Source organism: Brienomyrus brachyistius, chromosome 22 (genome assembly GCF_023856365.1).
Source record: "Brienomyrus brachyistius isolate T26 chromosome 22, BBRACH_0.4, whole genome shotgun sequence".
Taxonomy (NCBI): domain Eukaryota; kingdom Metazoa; phylum Chordata; class Actinopteri; order Osteoglossiformes; family Mormyridae; genus Brienomyrus; species Brienomyrus brachyistius.
Genome location: NC_064554.1, coordinates 5,480,765 through 5,497,332, shown reverse-complemented (window position 1 = coordinate 5,497,332; position 16,568 = coordinate 5,480,765). Strand labels below are relative to the sequence as shown.

Below are 16,568 nucleotides of genomic sequence, written 5' to 3'. Positions count from 1 at the left end.
GGTGGTCGTATTGTGCAATTGTCTGGCATGTGGGGAGAGGACCAATCCAGGTGCCAATGCTGTGGAGAGACACTGGCATTACTCCTGGCATCATGGTGTGGGGAGCTATAGGGTATGACTTCAGGTCATCTCTAGGGGTGATTTGGGGGACCCTCATGGCACAGTGCTACGTCAATGACATCCTGCATCTGCATGTCTTACCCCCTGGTACAGTCTTTCAACAATCTACACACAGCACATGTGTCTATGGATTGCCTGCGTCATGTTGAGGTCGTCCTGTGACCAGTCAGGTCCCCCTGATCTTTCCCCAATTGAACATGTGTGGAATCAGCTCGGACGTCAACTCAGACACCGTCAATCTGGAGGATCTCGAAGGCCAGTTACAACAGATGTGGGCCGACTTGCCACAGGAGAATGTATAACGGCTGTATGACTCCCTTCTGCATCATATCCAGGCCTGGAAGTAGGGGGGTCACACTCTACTGACATGGGACCAGCAGTGTGCCTATACTACTAACTTGTCCATCTGATATAATTATTGCGATACAGTCACGTGACCTTTCACCTCACGCAGATTCATTTCATTTCCAAAACTCCGTTTGGGCGAATGACGCTTATTTTTAATAATTTGAGGGAGACAGGCGCACGAAGCAGTCCCTTTAGACTGTGGGTCTCTATAGCCATTTCATCCTTCGTTATATAAACGCTTGTGCTATTTAAACACGTCCTAGATCAAGTCCCAGGGAGGTGGCGGTGAGCACCCGGTGGAGCCGAGCGGAAATCAAGGAACCGCGGCGGGCACCGGGGCCTTATCATGAGAGGCTGCGGGGTCTGTGCTTGGGGTTTTTCTTTCTATTTAAGCGTTTAATTCGTGTTTCTGCTGCATCGCGTCCACGGAACTGTGGTGATGTATTTCTTTAGTATTTAAATCAGTGTTTTAAATCAGTGATTTAAATACAAAAGAGTTCACTGCCCGTATGGTAAATAAACCGGGCGGATAAGGCTGCCTCCCACCCCTCGCACTGGACCGCTGTCACTCCCGGTGATGGAGCGGAGCGGCTTTCTTCCGGCCCGGACATTACAGGTTGCCCGAGGTGTGCGCTTGACGCAGCCTTCCGCTCCTCCGCCTCCTCCACATAAGGAACTAGGCTGTCGCCTAGGGACCGCACAACTGCTCACTTTTACTGCGCCGACGTCTAAGCCCAAACCATAAGGTAAGTAACGCTGTGTCGGGGCCCCGTCCTTAGCTGTGTCGGTGCTGCCTGCCCAGTCTTTCCAGCTATCGGCGGATAAACGACGCCTTTGCGGAAGTCGCCGTGCCAAGACGCGTTTATATCGTTCGTGCCCTTAGTAAGCTCCGTGTGTCGCCGGTGCAGCCCTGCGTTAAGTGGACTGTCTCTTATAAATAACCATAACATCTTAGATCTTTGGGAACCCGAAATATGACAGGACTTACTGTGCTTTATTTAGCAGACGCTATTCTCCAAACCGACGTACAAGTGAAGCAAATAGCAAAACAAACATACTCAAATATGTAATGAGTAAGGCACTCCCGTCAACATCTTTAGTTCCCCAGGGCTAAATTAATGCGCTGAGCTATATGTCCAAGCTGACTGCGAGCTCTCACGCTGCTTGTATCTGCATTGTCAAAGGGAGGCTGTAACACGTCAGTACCATTTTTTCGGTTCCCAATTAGTTTGGCTTTGTTGTGTTAAAGGTCAGTAAAGACAGATATTTAATCATATGCAAGATAAGCCTGTCCCAGTAGATACACGTTTGTGGACACAGGACTCTGAGTGCCTGCTGGTTCAATCTGTAAAGGTAGGTAAACAATTGCATTGTGCTACTTACCTGTTGCTAAAACCTGGCCCATCCTTCTGATCTTTGCTCTGTTACTCCCCTATAAACCAATAAATCACGTGAACACTCATTGCTGTCCTGTGCAATAGCAGTGCAACAGTAATGGTGCTTTTTATAAATAGTAATGCTCTAATTGCACCTCATATTCTAATATGAATTGTAAGAAGTGGCTTCTTATCTTATTGAAGTGCAGGTTTTAGTTTAAGACTGGACCCAACCCTGTTTGTGTAGTTGAGAGTAATGTCAACGTGCATTGTGAGAATTTCTTTTATTATTTTTTGTGTGTGTGTCAAAAAGTGCTTTGTACAGTTGATCTACCTCAGTGATACAGGTAGAACTGGTTTCTGAGGATTGCTGTGGATCCAGAGCAATTGCTTGAGTTTGTGTGTTCATTTCAGTTTGGTCTAGCGTGTGGCTGAACAGCGACTCATTCGGATTCGTCCAGCCGCTACTGTGGCAGCTGCTGCTCACTTTCAGATCTCTTGCTGGTTTCCTCATGTGGCTTTTTCTGCACAGGCCCTTGACGTCAATCTTCCAAGGCTGTCGCATCACATGTTCAGTTGTCTGAGGGGTTTGTTCTGCTAATACAATGTCCTTCTTCCCAGCAGCGATGTCACAGAGAAGGTCCGGAAGTAAAGCTTCAGAGGACGTGGACATGCAGGTCGAACAATCAATCATCCGCATTCCTCCCCACCACTATATCCATGTCCTGGATCAGAATACGAATATCGCCAGGGTGGAGGTGGGGCCTCGCACCTACATCCGACAGGACAATGAAAGGTCAGAGGAGGCTGGGAGTTGTCCACTCTCCCGGCAAATGGCTGCCACACTTTTTCAACTATAACTCAATCCTCAAATTTCCAAGCTGCTTCTTCTGGGAGTTCTTTATATGTGACACTTCAAAGCTCATTAAATCCAGATATCATTTGTGGTCCAGAGAATGTTAATAAGATCGGGCAGGTGGTCTGAAGGCATGGTGACCGTTACTCACCCTGCCCTTTCCCCCAGAGTGCTGTTCGCACCCCTGCGCATGACCATGGTGCCCCCCCGCCACTACTGCGTGATCCTGAACCCTGTGGTCCGTGATGACCAGGGCCAGGTCCAATTTGACCAGCTGGGCCAGGCCAAACTGCGTCACGCCGACCTGGAGATCCGACTGGCCCAGGACCCCTTCCCGCTCTACCCAGGGGAGCAAATCCAGCAGGTGAGCCTCTCCACAACCCCGCCGCTCTCCATCTATATTGCCCTGAAGGACTGTCATGACACCTGTGATGCTCTCTGAATCCCCACCACCCCTCAACACCCACTTTTGCTCCCCCATGACCTCTGCAACCCTTGGCTCCCCACCAGGACGTGACGCCGCTGCAGATCGTCTTCCCGAACACGGCCCTGCGCCTGCAGGCCATGCTGGATTTCGAGGATGAGGATGACGAGAAGCGGCTGGCTGGGGATGAGTGGCTCTTCGAGGGCCCAGGTGGGTATAGGTGCGGCCCGGGGGCCAGTTCAGGTGTGCGGTGGGTGGGCACGCTCAGAATAAAGCACGCCTTGTTTTGACCCTTTTGTGACAGGGACCTACATCCCCCGGAAGGAGGTGGAGGTGCTGGAGACAGTGAAGGCCACAGTGATCGGGGAAAACCAGGCCATCCGTCTCCGAGCACGCAAGGAAGGCACAGACAGGGGGGGCATCCACAGGGTCACAGGTAAGCGCCCAAATCTCCACCTTCTCTCCTGCCCCTGTGTGACTCAAACCTACAGCTCTCAGCTGATTATTCCCTTTTCTGTGTGTCACTCAGGGGAAGAGTGGATGGTGAAAAAGGTGGGAGCGTACCTTCCAGGGGTCTATGAGGAGGTGATGGACATCGTCAATGCTTTCATCCTGACCGACAAGGTGCGTCTGTGCCAGCGCGTGCCTGCGAGGCAGAGCTCACATCACGGGCACACAGCTGTCAGGGAGCCAGCCTGGGTACACGTGCAGCTGGGCTGGGCTTGCAGTGAGGGACCAGAAACAAGAGCGACACAATACATCACATGAACACAAAGAATCCTGCAGTAGAGCTCAGATAAAAAAAAAACTGTGAGGAATAGGTGCAAAATACAAGCGTGTCCAGCGATGCCAAGAGATTCTAACTGAGGAATAATTGCTGAAGGTGGAGAAGGTGGCCTGTCATTACCATGAGGGCCCCAGTAGGTCTGGATGGAGACAGTGTTGATGTTTTAAGCTGCATGATGATATCGTGGTGAATGGTTGGGGTGGCTGGGAAGGCAAGAAACTGGGGCTTGACGGGGAGCGTTTCCACCGCACCAGGTGCCATACTTTTGGTACAATGCCTTTTCCATTGCCTTCCAGTCGGGTACCAGTAACAAAAGTTCCAGTATCTAAAGCACTGGAGCAGCTGGGGTATTTACTTTAGGGTAGGATATGCAAATGCTCTCTATGTCGATTGGTTATGCAAATACCCTGCCTCTAAACCCAATGCTACTGGCATTTTGAAAACAAGTTACAAACTCAGAAAACATTGATACACAAAGTAAAAAAATAAAATAATAATAATAATGGCAATGGATGCATGGACACATGAAGAGACCCAAGTTTTGATTGCGATTTGGTTGGAAGAACATACATCAAGATCAAGATGGTATGACAAGAAATTAAAAAAGTACTTTGCAGGGCAGAATGTGATTAAGTGGGCTAAGCCTCTGTGCCTGCGATCGGAAGGTCGCTGGTTTGAGCCCGGCCACGCCGCATCTGCGGGTCTTTGAACGAGGCCCTTAGCTCCCAGCTCCCTTCACAGCCAGTTTGCACTTACCTACAGAGAGCAACGATGTCATTGAGACAGACTATCTCAGAGTCGTCCCTATGGCACTAAGTCGAGAGGAGCTGAACAAGTAGGAGCTGTAATGTGAGAAGAGATGTCCGCAATGCAGCTCTTGTAGATCATGTGGTGGCTACAGTAGTCAGGAGACCGGTCTGACTCCAAAATCAGGTGAGTGAGGGTACAGGAGCTTATTCTGTGTGACAAAGGCAGAAACTCGATTGAGGACAGCATGTTCACAGGCAACATGGGAGGCAGTGCAGGGCCTCTGCTCAAACCCTGAGCCTCCATTAGGAAGCCACCGTTCCGTCAGTGTTGGGTTTGCTGCTGAATTCTCTCCATTGTCACTCCAGCCCTGACTCTTACATTTGTCTTTTTTTCCCCCCCCAGAAAGCACTGCATGTACGCGCCCTGCGCCCATTCCGCGACGCGGGCGGTCGCGAGCGCCGCACGGGGGAGGAGTGGCTGGTAACAGTGGCCGATCGTGAGGCGCACATTCCGTCGGTGGCCGAGGAGGTGGTGGGTGCGGTGGATGTGACCACGCTGAGCAGCCGGCAATACTGCGTCATCCTGGACCCCGTGGGGGGTGATGGGAAGCCCCAGCTGGGCCAGCGGAAGGTGGTCAAGGTGTGAGAATCACCGCCATGGCCTTCCTGCCTTCTGAAGGCTCAAGGTCTATGAAACTGACCCCCTACCCCTTTGGCTTCTCCTAGGGCGAGCGCTCGTTCTTCCTGCAGCCGGGCGAGCATCTGGAAAACGGAATCCAAGACATCTACATCCTGTCTGCAGAGGAGGGGCTGGTACTCCGGGCTTTGGAGGCTTTCATGGATACCGAGGCAGTAAGTAGAGGTGGGGGATAGTGATTCAGAAGGCGGAGAGGTAGATGGAGGAAGGGGGTCTTTCTCTCTTTTTTCACCCCAGTCTGCTGTCCATTGAATGTCCAAAAAATTTTTTTTTTCCTTTTAGGAGGATGAACTGAAGGAAGAGGGGGGGAGCCAGTCGAAAAAAGGCGGGGTCGTCCGTCGCCCCGGCGACCGCTGGATGCTGCAGGGCCCCATCGAATATGTACCTCCGGTCACTGTGGAGGTGCTGATGCGCCGGCAGGCCATCCCACTGGACGAGAATGAGGGGATCTATGTGCGGGACATCAGGACGGGGAAGGTGAGGGCAACTGAGGTGGAGCGAGCGAGGGATGAAACACGGGCAGCGGGGGAGGGTAACAAGCTAACGCCCAGCCCTGTGCCCCCCCCATCCCCTTCCCCCATGGGTATCATCAGGTCCGTGCCGTGATTGGCCATACCTACATCCTGACCCAAGACGAGGAGTTGTGGGAGAAGGAGCTCCCGGCCAATGTGGAAACACTCCTGGGATCGGGCCGGGACGTCCTGGCAGACCGCTCACACAGGGGGGGTCCCAATGAGGACAGGATGCCGAGGGACAAGACCCGGGTGGTATCTTATCGGGTGCCCCACAATGCCGCCGTGCAGGTGTACGACTACAGGGAAAAGACAGCCAGGTATACACACGCCCCCCCCCCCTGCCGCCACCGCCTCCCTATCTCACTATCCCACTCTGAGCCAGTGCGGTGTTTCCGGACCCTTCCCAATCACCCAGGGTGGTGTTCGGACCTGAGATGGTGATGCTGGGACCAGATGAGCAGTTCACGGTGCTGTCGCTGTCTGGGGACAAGCCCAAACGGGTAAACGTCATCAAGGCGCTTTGCCTGCTGCTGGGGCCCGACTTCTGCACCGACATCATCACCATCGAGACTGCCGACCACGCCCGCCTGCAGCTCCAACTCTCCTACAACTGGTACGGCCCGTGCCGGCGCCACCTGCAAGGCCTCCTGCAGGGGGCGCTTGTGCCCATCCTGTTCCCTGCCCTGTTCACCTCCCCCGTCCCTCCTCTCAGGCACTTTGACATCAAGCCGCAGTCAGACCTGGCAGAGGCAGCGACCCTCTTCTCGGTGCCGGACTTTGTGGGCGACGCCTGCAAGGCCATCGCGTCCCGGGTGCGAGGAGCAGTGGCATCTGTGCAGTTCGACGACTTCCACAAGGTGCCCACCCCCGGTTCCTTCCACGCCGGTCCCCCCCAGTTCCGCAGTTCTGACTCCGTCCTCCCACCCTCCTCCCAGAACTCGAACCGGATCATCTGCACGGCCGTCTTCGGCTTTGACGATAAGCTAGCGGTGAGGCCCAGCCTACGCTTCAGCCAGAACGGCTTGGTCATCAGCAGCGTGGACATACAGTCGGTGGAACCGGTGGACCAGCGGACACGAGACGCACTGCAGAAGAGTGTGCAGCTGGCCATCGAGATCACCACCAACTCCCAGGAGGCCACTGCGCGGTGCGCACCCCCCCCCCCCCCCAGCAGCAGCCTGGGCTCTAACTTCCATTTGCATGAGATCCTGGCTTCCTGCAGCCTTCAAAGTCCCCCCCCCCCTCCATACCCAAAGCTCCCCTAATTTACCCCCCGCCCAGTTGCCCCCTGAAGAAGCTGACTGATTCCCTGCCCCCCTTTGCTCTCTCTCTTGATGAAAGCATCTTCACAGGTCCTGGCCTGGCTGGTAGGTGAGGATTTGGTAGCAGATGCTAACAGGAAGTGTCTCCCTGCAGGTGCTCGCTGGCCCCCACCATGCCGGCCGGGACGTGCGGGGGGGGGTGACACTCCCTCTCTCTCTTCCTTGCTCGCGCTCTCTCTTCTGCTTACCCTGAGCTTCTCAGTTTTGCTACAGTTGATCATTTTTGTGTAATTCACTGGAGCTTCTTGGGACACTACTGGAGAAGCATAAGCCCTGTACAAGATTAGCCCCACGCCCAGTCACTGACCTGCCCACTCGCTGACCACACCCACCTCCCTCCACAGCCATGAGGCTGAGCGGCTGGAGCAGGAGGCCAAGGGCCGCCTGGAGCGCCAGAGGATCATGGACCAGGCGGAGGCTGAGCGGGCCCGCAAGGAGCTGCTGGAGCTGGAGGCCCTCAGGTAACTGCAGCGCCACCTTCAGGCAGGATGCCTTTCTCATCGGTCCGTCCGCCTTATGCATCTCTGCGCAAGCATCTTCCGAATCGCGTGTCTGCATGTGCGTCCTACCCCCAGCGCGGCCGTGGAGAGTACCGGGGCAGCCAAGGCCGAGGCCCAGTCCCGCGCAGAGGCAGCCCGCATCCAGGGCGAGGCGGCCGTCAATGAGGCCAAGCTCAAGGTGGAAGCTCTCAGGATCGAGGCGGTGAGGATTCTGCCCGTGTCTACGCCATTCTGCCACTGCTCCAGTCACTCGGAGACCATGTGTTCCCACCGTCTTGCATAAAGATGCTCCCAAATTCAGTATATAAAGGGTTCAGTTAATAGGTTAAATCTTTGGAAACCTCTTGGATGAGTATTTCCAGCCCTGACTCAGCTTCCCCTTTCAGTCCCCAGTGACAGGTCATGCTCATCCTGTCCAGCAGCACCGTGGTTTTCTTCAAATTCAATGTCACGTTGCTGACAGAGCCCCTCTTTCCCCACTCCTCTCTCTCCCCCCCCAGGAGGCGGAGCTGGCCCGTCTGGCCAAAGCACGCGAACAGGAACTGAACTACAAGCTGCAGCTGAGCCAGCAGGAGTGCCAGAAGCAGGAGAAGCTGGCACAGATTGAGATGATGCGCTTCAAGGACATGATGCAGAGCCTGGGCACCGACACCCTCAAGGAGATGTCTAGGGCAGGACCCGAGCTACAGGTAACCCCACCCCACAGGGTGAGTCCTGGGCTGCAGGCACAGGGTCTGATCCTGAGCCCAGAGTAATCCACACACCCTAGTTTTCCTGTTTCGCTGAGATCCTAACTCCCTACAGCTTTCAAAGCACCTACAGCTTTCAAAGCACCCCCCTTAAGTTGCCTTCTCTAAATATGTTCATGGTCTTTTAATGGGGGGCATCTTAGCAGCTCCTGGCTGAGGTAGCGGATGCTGGCAGGAAGAGTCTCCCTGCAGGGACGTGCTCCCCCTTTCATCCTGCCGCTTCCTGTCCTGCGTGTTCGGGACTCTGACTCCCTCTCTTCTGTCCTCCCAGGTGAAGCTGCTCCAGTCACTGGGTCTTAAGTCCACCCTGATTACAGATGGGTCAGCTCCCATCAACCTCTTCAGTACCGCGAGCGGCCTGCTGGGTAACCTGCAGGGCAAGGCAGAGTGAGACGACAGGAAGGGAGGAACTGTCCAGCCAGCATGGAAACCAAAGCCGAATATGCCTGCAGCCCTGAAAGTGCTCCAAAACACTATCCCGATACTGATAAGCCTTTGTTCTGATTGTGCCTTTAAAATGTAACCTTTAAACATAAATATAAGCAATCTTTAAGTATAAAATCTCCATTGAAGCAGTCGCTCTGTCTGTGCTGTGACCCCTGCACCCCCCTGAACACTTGAGGATCACCTGATTTGTGTGTTAATGATACACATCTAACCATGAGGAAAATCATTTTTAATATTACCCATGTCAAAAGTGAGTCATATGAGATGAGATGATACATGCCACTATAAGATTATTATAAAGTTTATTAGAAAGACAAAGGAGACACATTGTATAAAAGTATTATTTACAAAATCAGTCCTGTTGCTTTGAATGCAAAAGCTGGCTTGACTGGGTTGGAATAACCCCCCTGCAAGGGATCACTGAAAATGAATCCCAGAAACGTACGTTGGAAAGGCAACGCTTTCTGGTGACGAGAGGCGGAAGCTGCTGTCTGGCACCTTCTGGCCTGTCCATTAACAGCCCCGTCTGCCCTGCCCCCTGTTTCCCAAACAAAAGGGCAATTTCCAGCAGACCCGGGCTGGTCATCCAAGCAGCTGCACACTCAGTATCGCCTCTGTCTGGGGGAGAAAATGGCACTGGGGTTGCTGTCACGCTCCCTCTCTTTCTCCCTCTCCTTCTGTGAGTTTGGGGACAGGGGTACCCCTGCATCCACTGGCCGCCCCCGCTCGCTCCGGAAGAGGTCACGGCCTGTGCGCAGAATGTGCTCCTCCATCTTGCGGTGCCTCTTCATGTCTGATAGCACCTTGTCTAGCCGGGCCTCCCGGCGCACGGTAGAACGGCCTGAGGAGCCTGCAGAAGAGTGGGGTCAGACCATGGAGCCCAAATACAAGCATGGGGGGGACATGGGTCACTGGGACCTCGGCGCTAGCATGCAGATCCACATGACAGCAGCAGTACCTGGCAGTCGACGCCGGTTGATGTAGGTGTTCTTGGGTGTGTTGAGCGCAGGCTCGTCATCGAAGTCAAATTCTGTGGGACTGGGGATCCTGAGGACAGGCGAGAATGTTATGCACCATGTGCCATGCTTGGCCTGTGGAGACCCAGCCTGGGATCTCATTTGTCTAACTCCCCACCCCTCACAAAACCTCCATGCAAAGTGCTCCTCTGCAACGCAAAGCTGCATGCTGCCCTGCATTTGCATGGAGCTCCAGCTCTGCCCCCTCATTCCCCGCACTCACTTGCGCTGCCGCTCCTCCTTCTCTCGTTCCTCCTCAGAGTCGCCGACATCTCTCTCAGGTGAGGGCGTGTACTGTGGGGTGAGAGGACGCCGTGGCAGGGGGAGCCAGTTCAGCTCCAGACCATCGCCCTTGGCTAGGATCTCATACAGGCGCTTGATTTCCACAGGTGGAGGCGTCCAGTTCTTGGGATCCTCTATTTCCTCATCACTGCATGGCACCTCCCATTCCTCCTCTTCCTTTTCTGTATTTACACCTTCCTGCTTTACATCATCCTTCTTCATTTCTTGATCATGCCCGTCTTCCTTGTCACTGCCTAAGCCGAGTGCGTGAAGGAGTTCATCAGCATTAGATTAACGTTCAAATGCACAGCGACTTCTTAGCAGACACAATTACAGGTATACCTTTTCTTTCTCCATCGTTCTCTGTCTCTTCATTTGTTTCGGTCTCCTCTTGCCCCGGATCGTCTCGTTCTTTGTCTACTTCCACCTTCCCCTCCCTCGCTGACTCCGTTCCCTGTTTGTCCCCGACCCCTAGAGATTCCAGACCCTCTGCTACAGACTGCATCACCTGTCAGAAGGGGGTGACGGAGGCATAAAACTGAAATCAAGGACTGCAAAATGCGTCTAAACCCCAAAAGCAAAGCGAAGACGACATTACCTGTGGCCGAATAATAACTAGATAGAAACAACATATCCTGTACACCTACCGTTGCTCAGCTTGTATTTAAATGTACAAATAAACAAACAATAACGGAACACAAACAAGATCGATCGCTACGAATGACATTTATAGATGTAATTATTCCGTATTCACTGATGTTTACAACTTGAAACTGCCATCTGGCGAGCTATTGAAAGCTGTCGCCATTTTAAAATAAAAGTTTAAATATCCCATGAATTTTTACATTTGAATTCGTGTAAGAATTAAATTATATATTAAGTGATAAATACCAGTGCGTCTTGGTTTTTGATAAGGAGACCTTGTTTCAATCGAATTGTTATTGTGAAAATACAGGACGCCGTAATGTTATTTGTCACGTTATTTGTGCGTCAACAGGTGTGATTGGTCAAAGATACGTTCTGGACGGGCGCTTTGCTTATGACGTTTAGCGCCGTGATTGGTCAGCTATACGTCGCAAAATTTGAAAATTATTGTTGGATAGGTCCTGCAGCGGAGAAATGGTGTAGGGTTGTGGGAATTATGGTTTAGGTAAATATTCGTAGTCGTCAGTCTTTTAAAGCTTTTTTTTTTAACGTCGTGTTCCAGATTTTCAAATATCGGTATTATAAAGGCCCCAGCTGTGAAGAGCCAGCAGACGGTGAGTGTACTTCGAGCCACCGAGCGAGTACTTCATGGGAGGTTTAAAGGCCTCCGGATGGCCGGGTGGGAGCTGCCGTTTGAGATGTAGAGCAATACCGCTGTATGTCTGTTATTTGATGTAGCCACAAAGCTGTTTTGCTGCTGTTTTTTATAAAATTGACACCATTGCTCTCCTTTTTTTTTACTCAAATACACTGTGTTTGCGGATGTATAAAATATAGGGTCTGTGATGGTTTTTGCATGTATATAGCTTTAAATATATAGTATATAGGCTTTTCAACAGGCATCATGGCACAATAAAAGCCGTAACGCAATTATGTATTATAGTATTACAGAATAAATTATTAAGGAGATAGGCTTGCTTTATTGACATGACCTTAGGAAACAACGCATCCTTTAGCGACAAAACGCGTACACACGTATAGGCAGAGGTATGCAGTAACGCGTTCCACGTACTCTGTCACACTTGAGTAACTTTTTGTGGAAAAGTACTTTACCGATTTGTTTTTCAAAGTGAGTTCTTATTCGAGTAGAAAACGGAAAAAAAGCTTTTTACTCCCGTTACATTTGTCTAAATTGATCTCGCTATTCGATTTTTTTCTCCCGCATCCCCACCCAGTGAGTATTTTTTTTATCCCGTCACAGCAATTAAGAGCTGAAGCATCTTAGTTTTTACTATCCATCCATCCATCCATCCATTTTCCAAACCGCTTATCCTGCTGGGTCGCGGGGGGTCCGGAGCCTATCCCGGAAGGAATGGGCACGAGGCAGGGAACAACCCAGGATGGGGGGGCAGCCCATTATAGGGCACACTCACACACCATTCACTCACACATGCACACCTATGGGCAATTTAGTAACACCAATTAGCCTCAGCATGTTTTTGGACTGTGGTGGGAAACCAGAGTACCCGAGGAAAACTTCAAACACATGTGACCCAAGCAGAGACTCGAACCCGGTTCCCAGAGGTGTGAGGCAACAGTGCTAACCACTGCGCCACCATGTCGGTGACTGTGAGAATCTTGCTGTGACCTCTAGTTGTGTCTCCACATTCCCCTCCTAGACATGGCCCAGCGTGTGCCCGTGAGCGAAGCCTGTGGTCCCGCGGCCTCCAAGCGGGTGTCCCGGGTTCGAGTGGCAGTGCGGCTGCGGCCCTACATGGAGAAGCAGGACGAGAAAGCCGAGGGGCCATGTGTCAGGGGCCTGGGGCCACAAAGCTTGGAGATCGTTAACTGGAGGAATGCCACAGAGACCCTACAGTACCAGTCAGTGTGACCTCTGTTTCTCTCTGTGTCTTAAAAGCATCTTAACAGGTCCTGGCTTGGCTCGTAGGTGAGGATTTGGTAGCGGATGCTGACAGGAAGTGTCTCCTCGCAAATGCCCGCCGGCTCCCCCTTGTGCCGGCCGGGACATGTGGGGAGGGGACAGCCAGGCACGGTTGGGCCTTCGAAGCCCACGTGTGGCAGTGATAATGAGCCCTTTGTATGCGGTGATGGCAGGAGACTGAAGCTGTCCTCTAAGGCCTCTCTTTGCCACTAGGTTCGATGCCTTTCATGGAGAACAGGCGAGCCAGCAGGAGATCTTCCTGTCCTCTGTGAAGCCCATCCTCCCTCATGTATTGAGTGGCCAGAATGCCAGCGTCTTCGCCTACGGCCCCACGGGTGCAGGTATGGTGCCCCCCGGGTGCCGATGGGGGTAATCTAATCTCCAAACTCCCTAGTGTGAGGCAGGGGCATCAGTGATGATGCTGTGCTCTGTGTTCCTGCAGGAAAGACGCACACCATGCTGGGAAATCCTGAGGAGCCCGGGCTCATCCCACGCGCTGTGCGGGAGGTGTTCAGCTTGGTGACAGAGCGTGAGCGGGAGTCCGCAGATTGGGCATATAGTGTTGGGATGTCCTACCTCGAGATCTACAATGAAAAGGTATGAGGGGATTTAGGTGGATTAAAATGACGCACGTTGGGTTAAGCTGTGTGGAGTGTTTGCTCGCTGCAGACAAACCTGGCGTCAGGTGACATCACTGCTCTGCTTCTCACGCCTTGCCCTTCAGGTGCTGGACCTACTGTCACCAGGCAGCACAGATCTGCCAATCAGAGAGGACAAGGACAGGAACATCGTGGTCCAGGGCCTGACCCACACGCCTATCGACTCCTTCTCGCATTTCCATGCCCTGTTCGCCCCGGCCAGCCTGAACCGGACCACTGCCTCCACCAAGCTGAACCAGAGGTCCAGTCGCAGCCACGCCATCCTGCTGATCAAGGTGCTGTCCCTGTTTGGGCTGCGGGGGGGTAATGTCCAGTTGATGTGTTGACTGACACCTCCCCCCTCCTCCCCATGGCAGGTGGTGAGGAGTCTGAAGCGCCCCCCCTATAGGCAGCAGATGGGAAAGTTGTACCTGGTAGACCTGGCAGGTTCGGAGGATAACCGGCGGACGGGAAACAAGGGCCTGCGCTTGAAGGAGAGTGGCGCCATCAACCTGTCGCTATTCACACTCAGCAAGGTGGTGGACGCACTGAATGTGGGCGGGGCCGGCCGTGTGCCCTACCGCGACAGCAAGCTTACCCGCCTGCTGCAGGACTCGCTGGGGGGCTCCGCCCACTCCGTCATGATCGCTAACATCGCGCCCGAGTACGAATATTACTTCGATACCTTCAGTGCCCTCAACTTCGCTGCCAAGTCCAAGCTCATCGTGAACCGGCCGTTTGTCAGAGAGGCCGTGCCCAGCTATGCCCCCACCGTGCCGGTAAAGAGGCCCCGTGACGAGCAGGGGCCCAGGGCAGCCAGCGAACCCCACAGGAAGAGGTCCAAGGAGGGGGCCGGAGACGAGCATGATGGGGACCCCGGGCAGGGACTCCCCTGCAGGTGTGTGGGTGTGCATTTGCTGACTGATGCTGGCAGGAAGTGCACCCCCAAGCCGAGCTCATGTCCCCTCCCTTGCCCCCTCACCCAGCCCCCCGGTGTCATCGGTGCTGGAGCGGCTGCTAGCCCTGGAGAAGCTGATGATGGGATCACCGGAGCGGGAGAGGCTGAAGCTGCTGAAGGCGGTGACTGAGTCCCGCAAGGAGATTCAGGCACGGCGACTCGGCGTGACCGTCAGCACACGCAGACACGCACACACATTCAGAGCCCACTGACCCTCCCACCCCACAGGAGCTGAGGAGGAAGCAGCAGGAGATGGAGAGTCGGGCCCTGGCCACCAGTGACAAGGCCGCCCACCCCCTCCACAGAAAACAGTCCACCGCAGCCAGGCCCAAGAAGCAGCAGGCTGTAGTGCCCCCACTGCAAGGTTAGTTGGCGCCCCCTGCTGGGGAGCTTTGCCCTCACACTTATCGTTGTGTTCCTGTCATGATGGTACTTGTCCTTTGCTGGTGCTCCATGTCAATGCCCCTCTCCTCCTCGGCCGTGGCTTCCCTGCCTCAACAAAGTTGCTGCTGCACACTCAGGACGTTTAAAGTATCCTATATCGTTGTCATGACGACCCATCTCCTTCAGTCTTGCAGCCTGTCCCGCCCACGTCGGTCTGCAAGCCGCTGCTGTGTGCCAGCGTGAAGAGTCAGCGGTTCACAGAGGTCAGTCAGTATACCTGTGTCTCGTCGTATGCAAGTGAATTTCCTAAAAGTGATTCACGCCCTGGCTCCCCCTGCAGGCTTTGGAGGGGAAGGAGAATAAACAAGCAGGCTCATGTGGCTCAGAAGGAGACTGGGCGTCACGGCTGGACCCCACAATGATGGAGCGATCCCGGCAGCAGATCCTCAATGTGCTCAACACTGGCACCCTGAAGGAGCTGAAGAAACTGCAGCTGATCGGCGACAAGAAGGCTAAGCTAATCCTGGGCTGGAGGGAGATTCATGGCAGTTTTGCACAGGTATTGCCTCCTGCTGTTCAGCCCCCACCCCCCCCCCCCCCCCAGTGAGCCTGCAGTCATACTCTGACATGCCTGATGTGCCTCCTGCTCTCCTTTGTGCAGGTGGAGGACCTACAGAGCATTGAAGGTATCACAGCCAAGAGATTCAGCTCCTTCTTAAAGGTGAGCTTCGGTGCAGCTGGTTGGCTTTGAGGGGGAGCCTGTCTGAAATGGTCTAACCTCCTGTTTCTGTTTCACAGGCCAACGTCCTCTGCTCAGTTGGGAAATGAGTCTCTGTGTTTTTTATTTTATAATTTTTATCGCATTTCTGAAGGATACGGCTTTGGGGAGGGGGGGGGTCTCATTTTACTCTTTTACATCCAATTAAAATGCCCTTCGTATTTTATGGAAACATAAATGGTCATTATTTTGCAATTCATGTGGCAGTTCACTTGTCCTGTGTTAAAGAACCCTGACATTTATGATCTCTTTACATGCCAGTGTTATTCCCATGCCAAAGATGCTAATCTGGAAAAGTGTGTGTGTGTGTGTGTGTGTGTGTGTGTGTGTGTGTGTGTGTGTGTGTGTGTGTGTGTGTGTGTGTGTGTGTGTGTGTGTGTGTGTGTGTGTGTGTGGCACATCAGGGCTATTCTTAAAGGTGGTCGTCTACTTCAAACAACGTCTGGGTCAAGCAGAAATCAAACGCATCAGCGAGAACAATCTGTCCCACGCTTAAAACGATGCCGCCTGTTCATTCAATGTCATGCCTCAACCCTACAGGGAGCAGAGTGTTTTTGATGCAGCAGACCCACATCCAGAGTGCTAATAAACATATTATGGCGAGTGCACAAGTCATTTTAATGGAGCTGGAACTACTAGTTTAACACTAGATGTGACACAGCCAACAATTTAAACGACACTCACGGTTACACGCTAACAAACGCATCCATTGCACGGCCAGTCAACTCGGTTACACTTTGACATAAATATGCATGATGACTTGCACAATTTACAGATACGTGTGGTGTGATGCAAAGCATACTGGTAATTAGTCCCGCTAACCCACCCCTCACGGACAGTGGGTGGGATCACAACGGAACGTTTGCCTGGAGGAGCCTGCACAGTTGGTGTCTTGAAATGATCAAATATAACGGCGTATTGCTAAAGTGCCGATTCCATCGATTTCACCTGAAGTATATGGCCGGCTTCATATGAACAGGCTACAGTGTTCTGTTTCAGTCACCTGTGGGCTGGGACAGTATGTAAACAGTGTTG

At 53.0% G+C, this 16,568-nt stretch overlaps 3 protein-coding genes across 5 annotated transcripts; 2 read left to right on the top strand and 1 right to left on the bottom strand.

Moving 5' to 3' along the window:
• The first annotated feature begins 1,054 nt into the window (after positions 1 to 1,054).
• LOC125717734 (major vault protein) lies at positions 1,055 to 9,004 on the top strand. 2 transcript variants are annotated; one of them, XM_048990974.1, is made up of 17 exons: positions 1,055 to 1,214; positions 2,469 to 2,640; positions 2,869 to 3,064; positions 3,211 to 3,334; positions 3,429 to 3,560; positions 3,654 to 3,748; positions 5,064 to 5,300; positions 5,387 to 5,512; positions 5,640 to 5,834; positions 5,951 to 6,189; positions 6,288 to 6,485; positions 6,585 to 6,729; positions 6,808 to 7,019; positions 7,539 to 7,655; positions 7,770 to 7,896; positions 8,195 to 8,383; positions 8,715 to 9,004. In XM_048990974.1, the coding sequence occupies exons 2-17, from the start codon at positions 2,471 to 2,473 to the stop codon at positions 8,832 to 8,834; spliced, it is 2,622 nt and encodes an 873-aa protein (XP_048846931.1). In that variant the 5' UTR covers positions 1,055 to 1,214; positions 2,469 to 2,470; the 3' UTR covers positions 8,835 to 9,004. The 2 variants fall into 2 exon arrangements, with proteins under 2 accessions (XP_048846931.1, XP_048846932.1); XM_048990975.1 differs by having other exon boundaries at positions 1,063 to 1,214; positions 2,466 to 2,640.
• A 133-nt stretch (positions 9,005 to 9,137) lies between these two features.
• pagr1 (PAXIP1 associated glutamate-rich protein 1) lies at positions 9,138 to 11,172 on the bottom strand. The gene is made up of 5 exons (XM_048990979.1): positions 11,080 to 11,172; positions 10,531 to 10,696; positions 10,130 to 10,442; positions 9,849 to 9,937; positions 9,138 to 9,740 (listed from the first exon to the last, which is right to left on the bottom strand). Exons 2-5 carry the CDS (start codon positions 10,691 to 10,693, stop codon positions 9,493 to 9,495), a joined length of 813 nt encoding a protein of 270 aa, XP_048846936.1. The 5' UTR covers positions 10,694 to 10,696; positions 11,080 to 11,172; the 3' UTR covers positions 9,138 to 9,492.
• On the top strand, positions 10,395 to 15,724 carry kif22 (kinesin family member 22). Of its 2 annotated transcripts, XM_048990977.1 has the most exons (13): positions 10,395 to 10,524; positions 10,664 to 10,923; positions 12,513 to 12,714; positions 12,989 to 13,116; positions 13,218 to 13,372; positions 13,500 to 13,709; positions 13,791 to 14,311; positions 14,400 to 14,520; positions 14,600 to 14,735; positions 14,942 to 15,018; positions 15,096 to 15,314; positions 15,417 to 15,476; positions 15,554 to 15,724. In XM_048990977.1, exons 3-13 carry the CDS (start codon positions 12,515 to 12,517, stop codon positions 15,581 to 15,583), a joined length of 1,857 nt encoding a protein of 618 aa, XP_048846934.1. In that variant the 5' UTR covers positions 10,395 to 10,524; positions 10,664 to 10,923; positions 12,513 to 12,514; the 3' UTR covers positions 15,584 to 15,724. The 2 variants fall into 2 exon arrangements, with proteins under 2 accessions (XP_048846934.1, XP_048846933.1); XM_048990976.1 differs by lacking the exons at positions 10,395 to 10,524; positions 10,664 to 10,923 and adding an exon at positions 11,172 to 11,447 and having other exon boundaries at positions 15,554 to 15,721.
• The last annotated feature ends 844 nt before the right edge of the window (positions 15,725 to 16,568 follow it).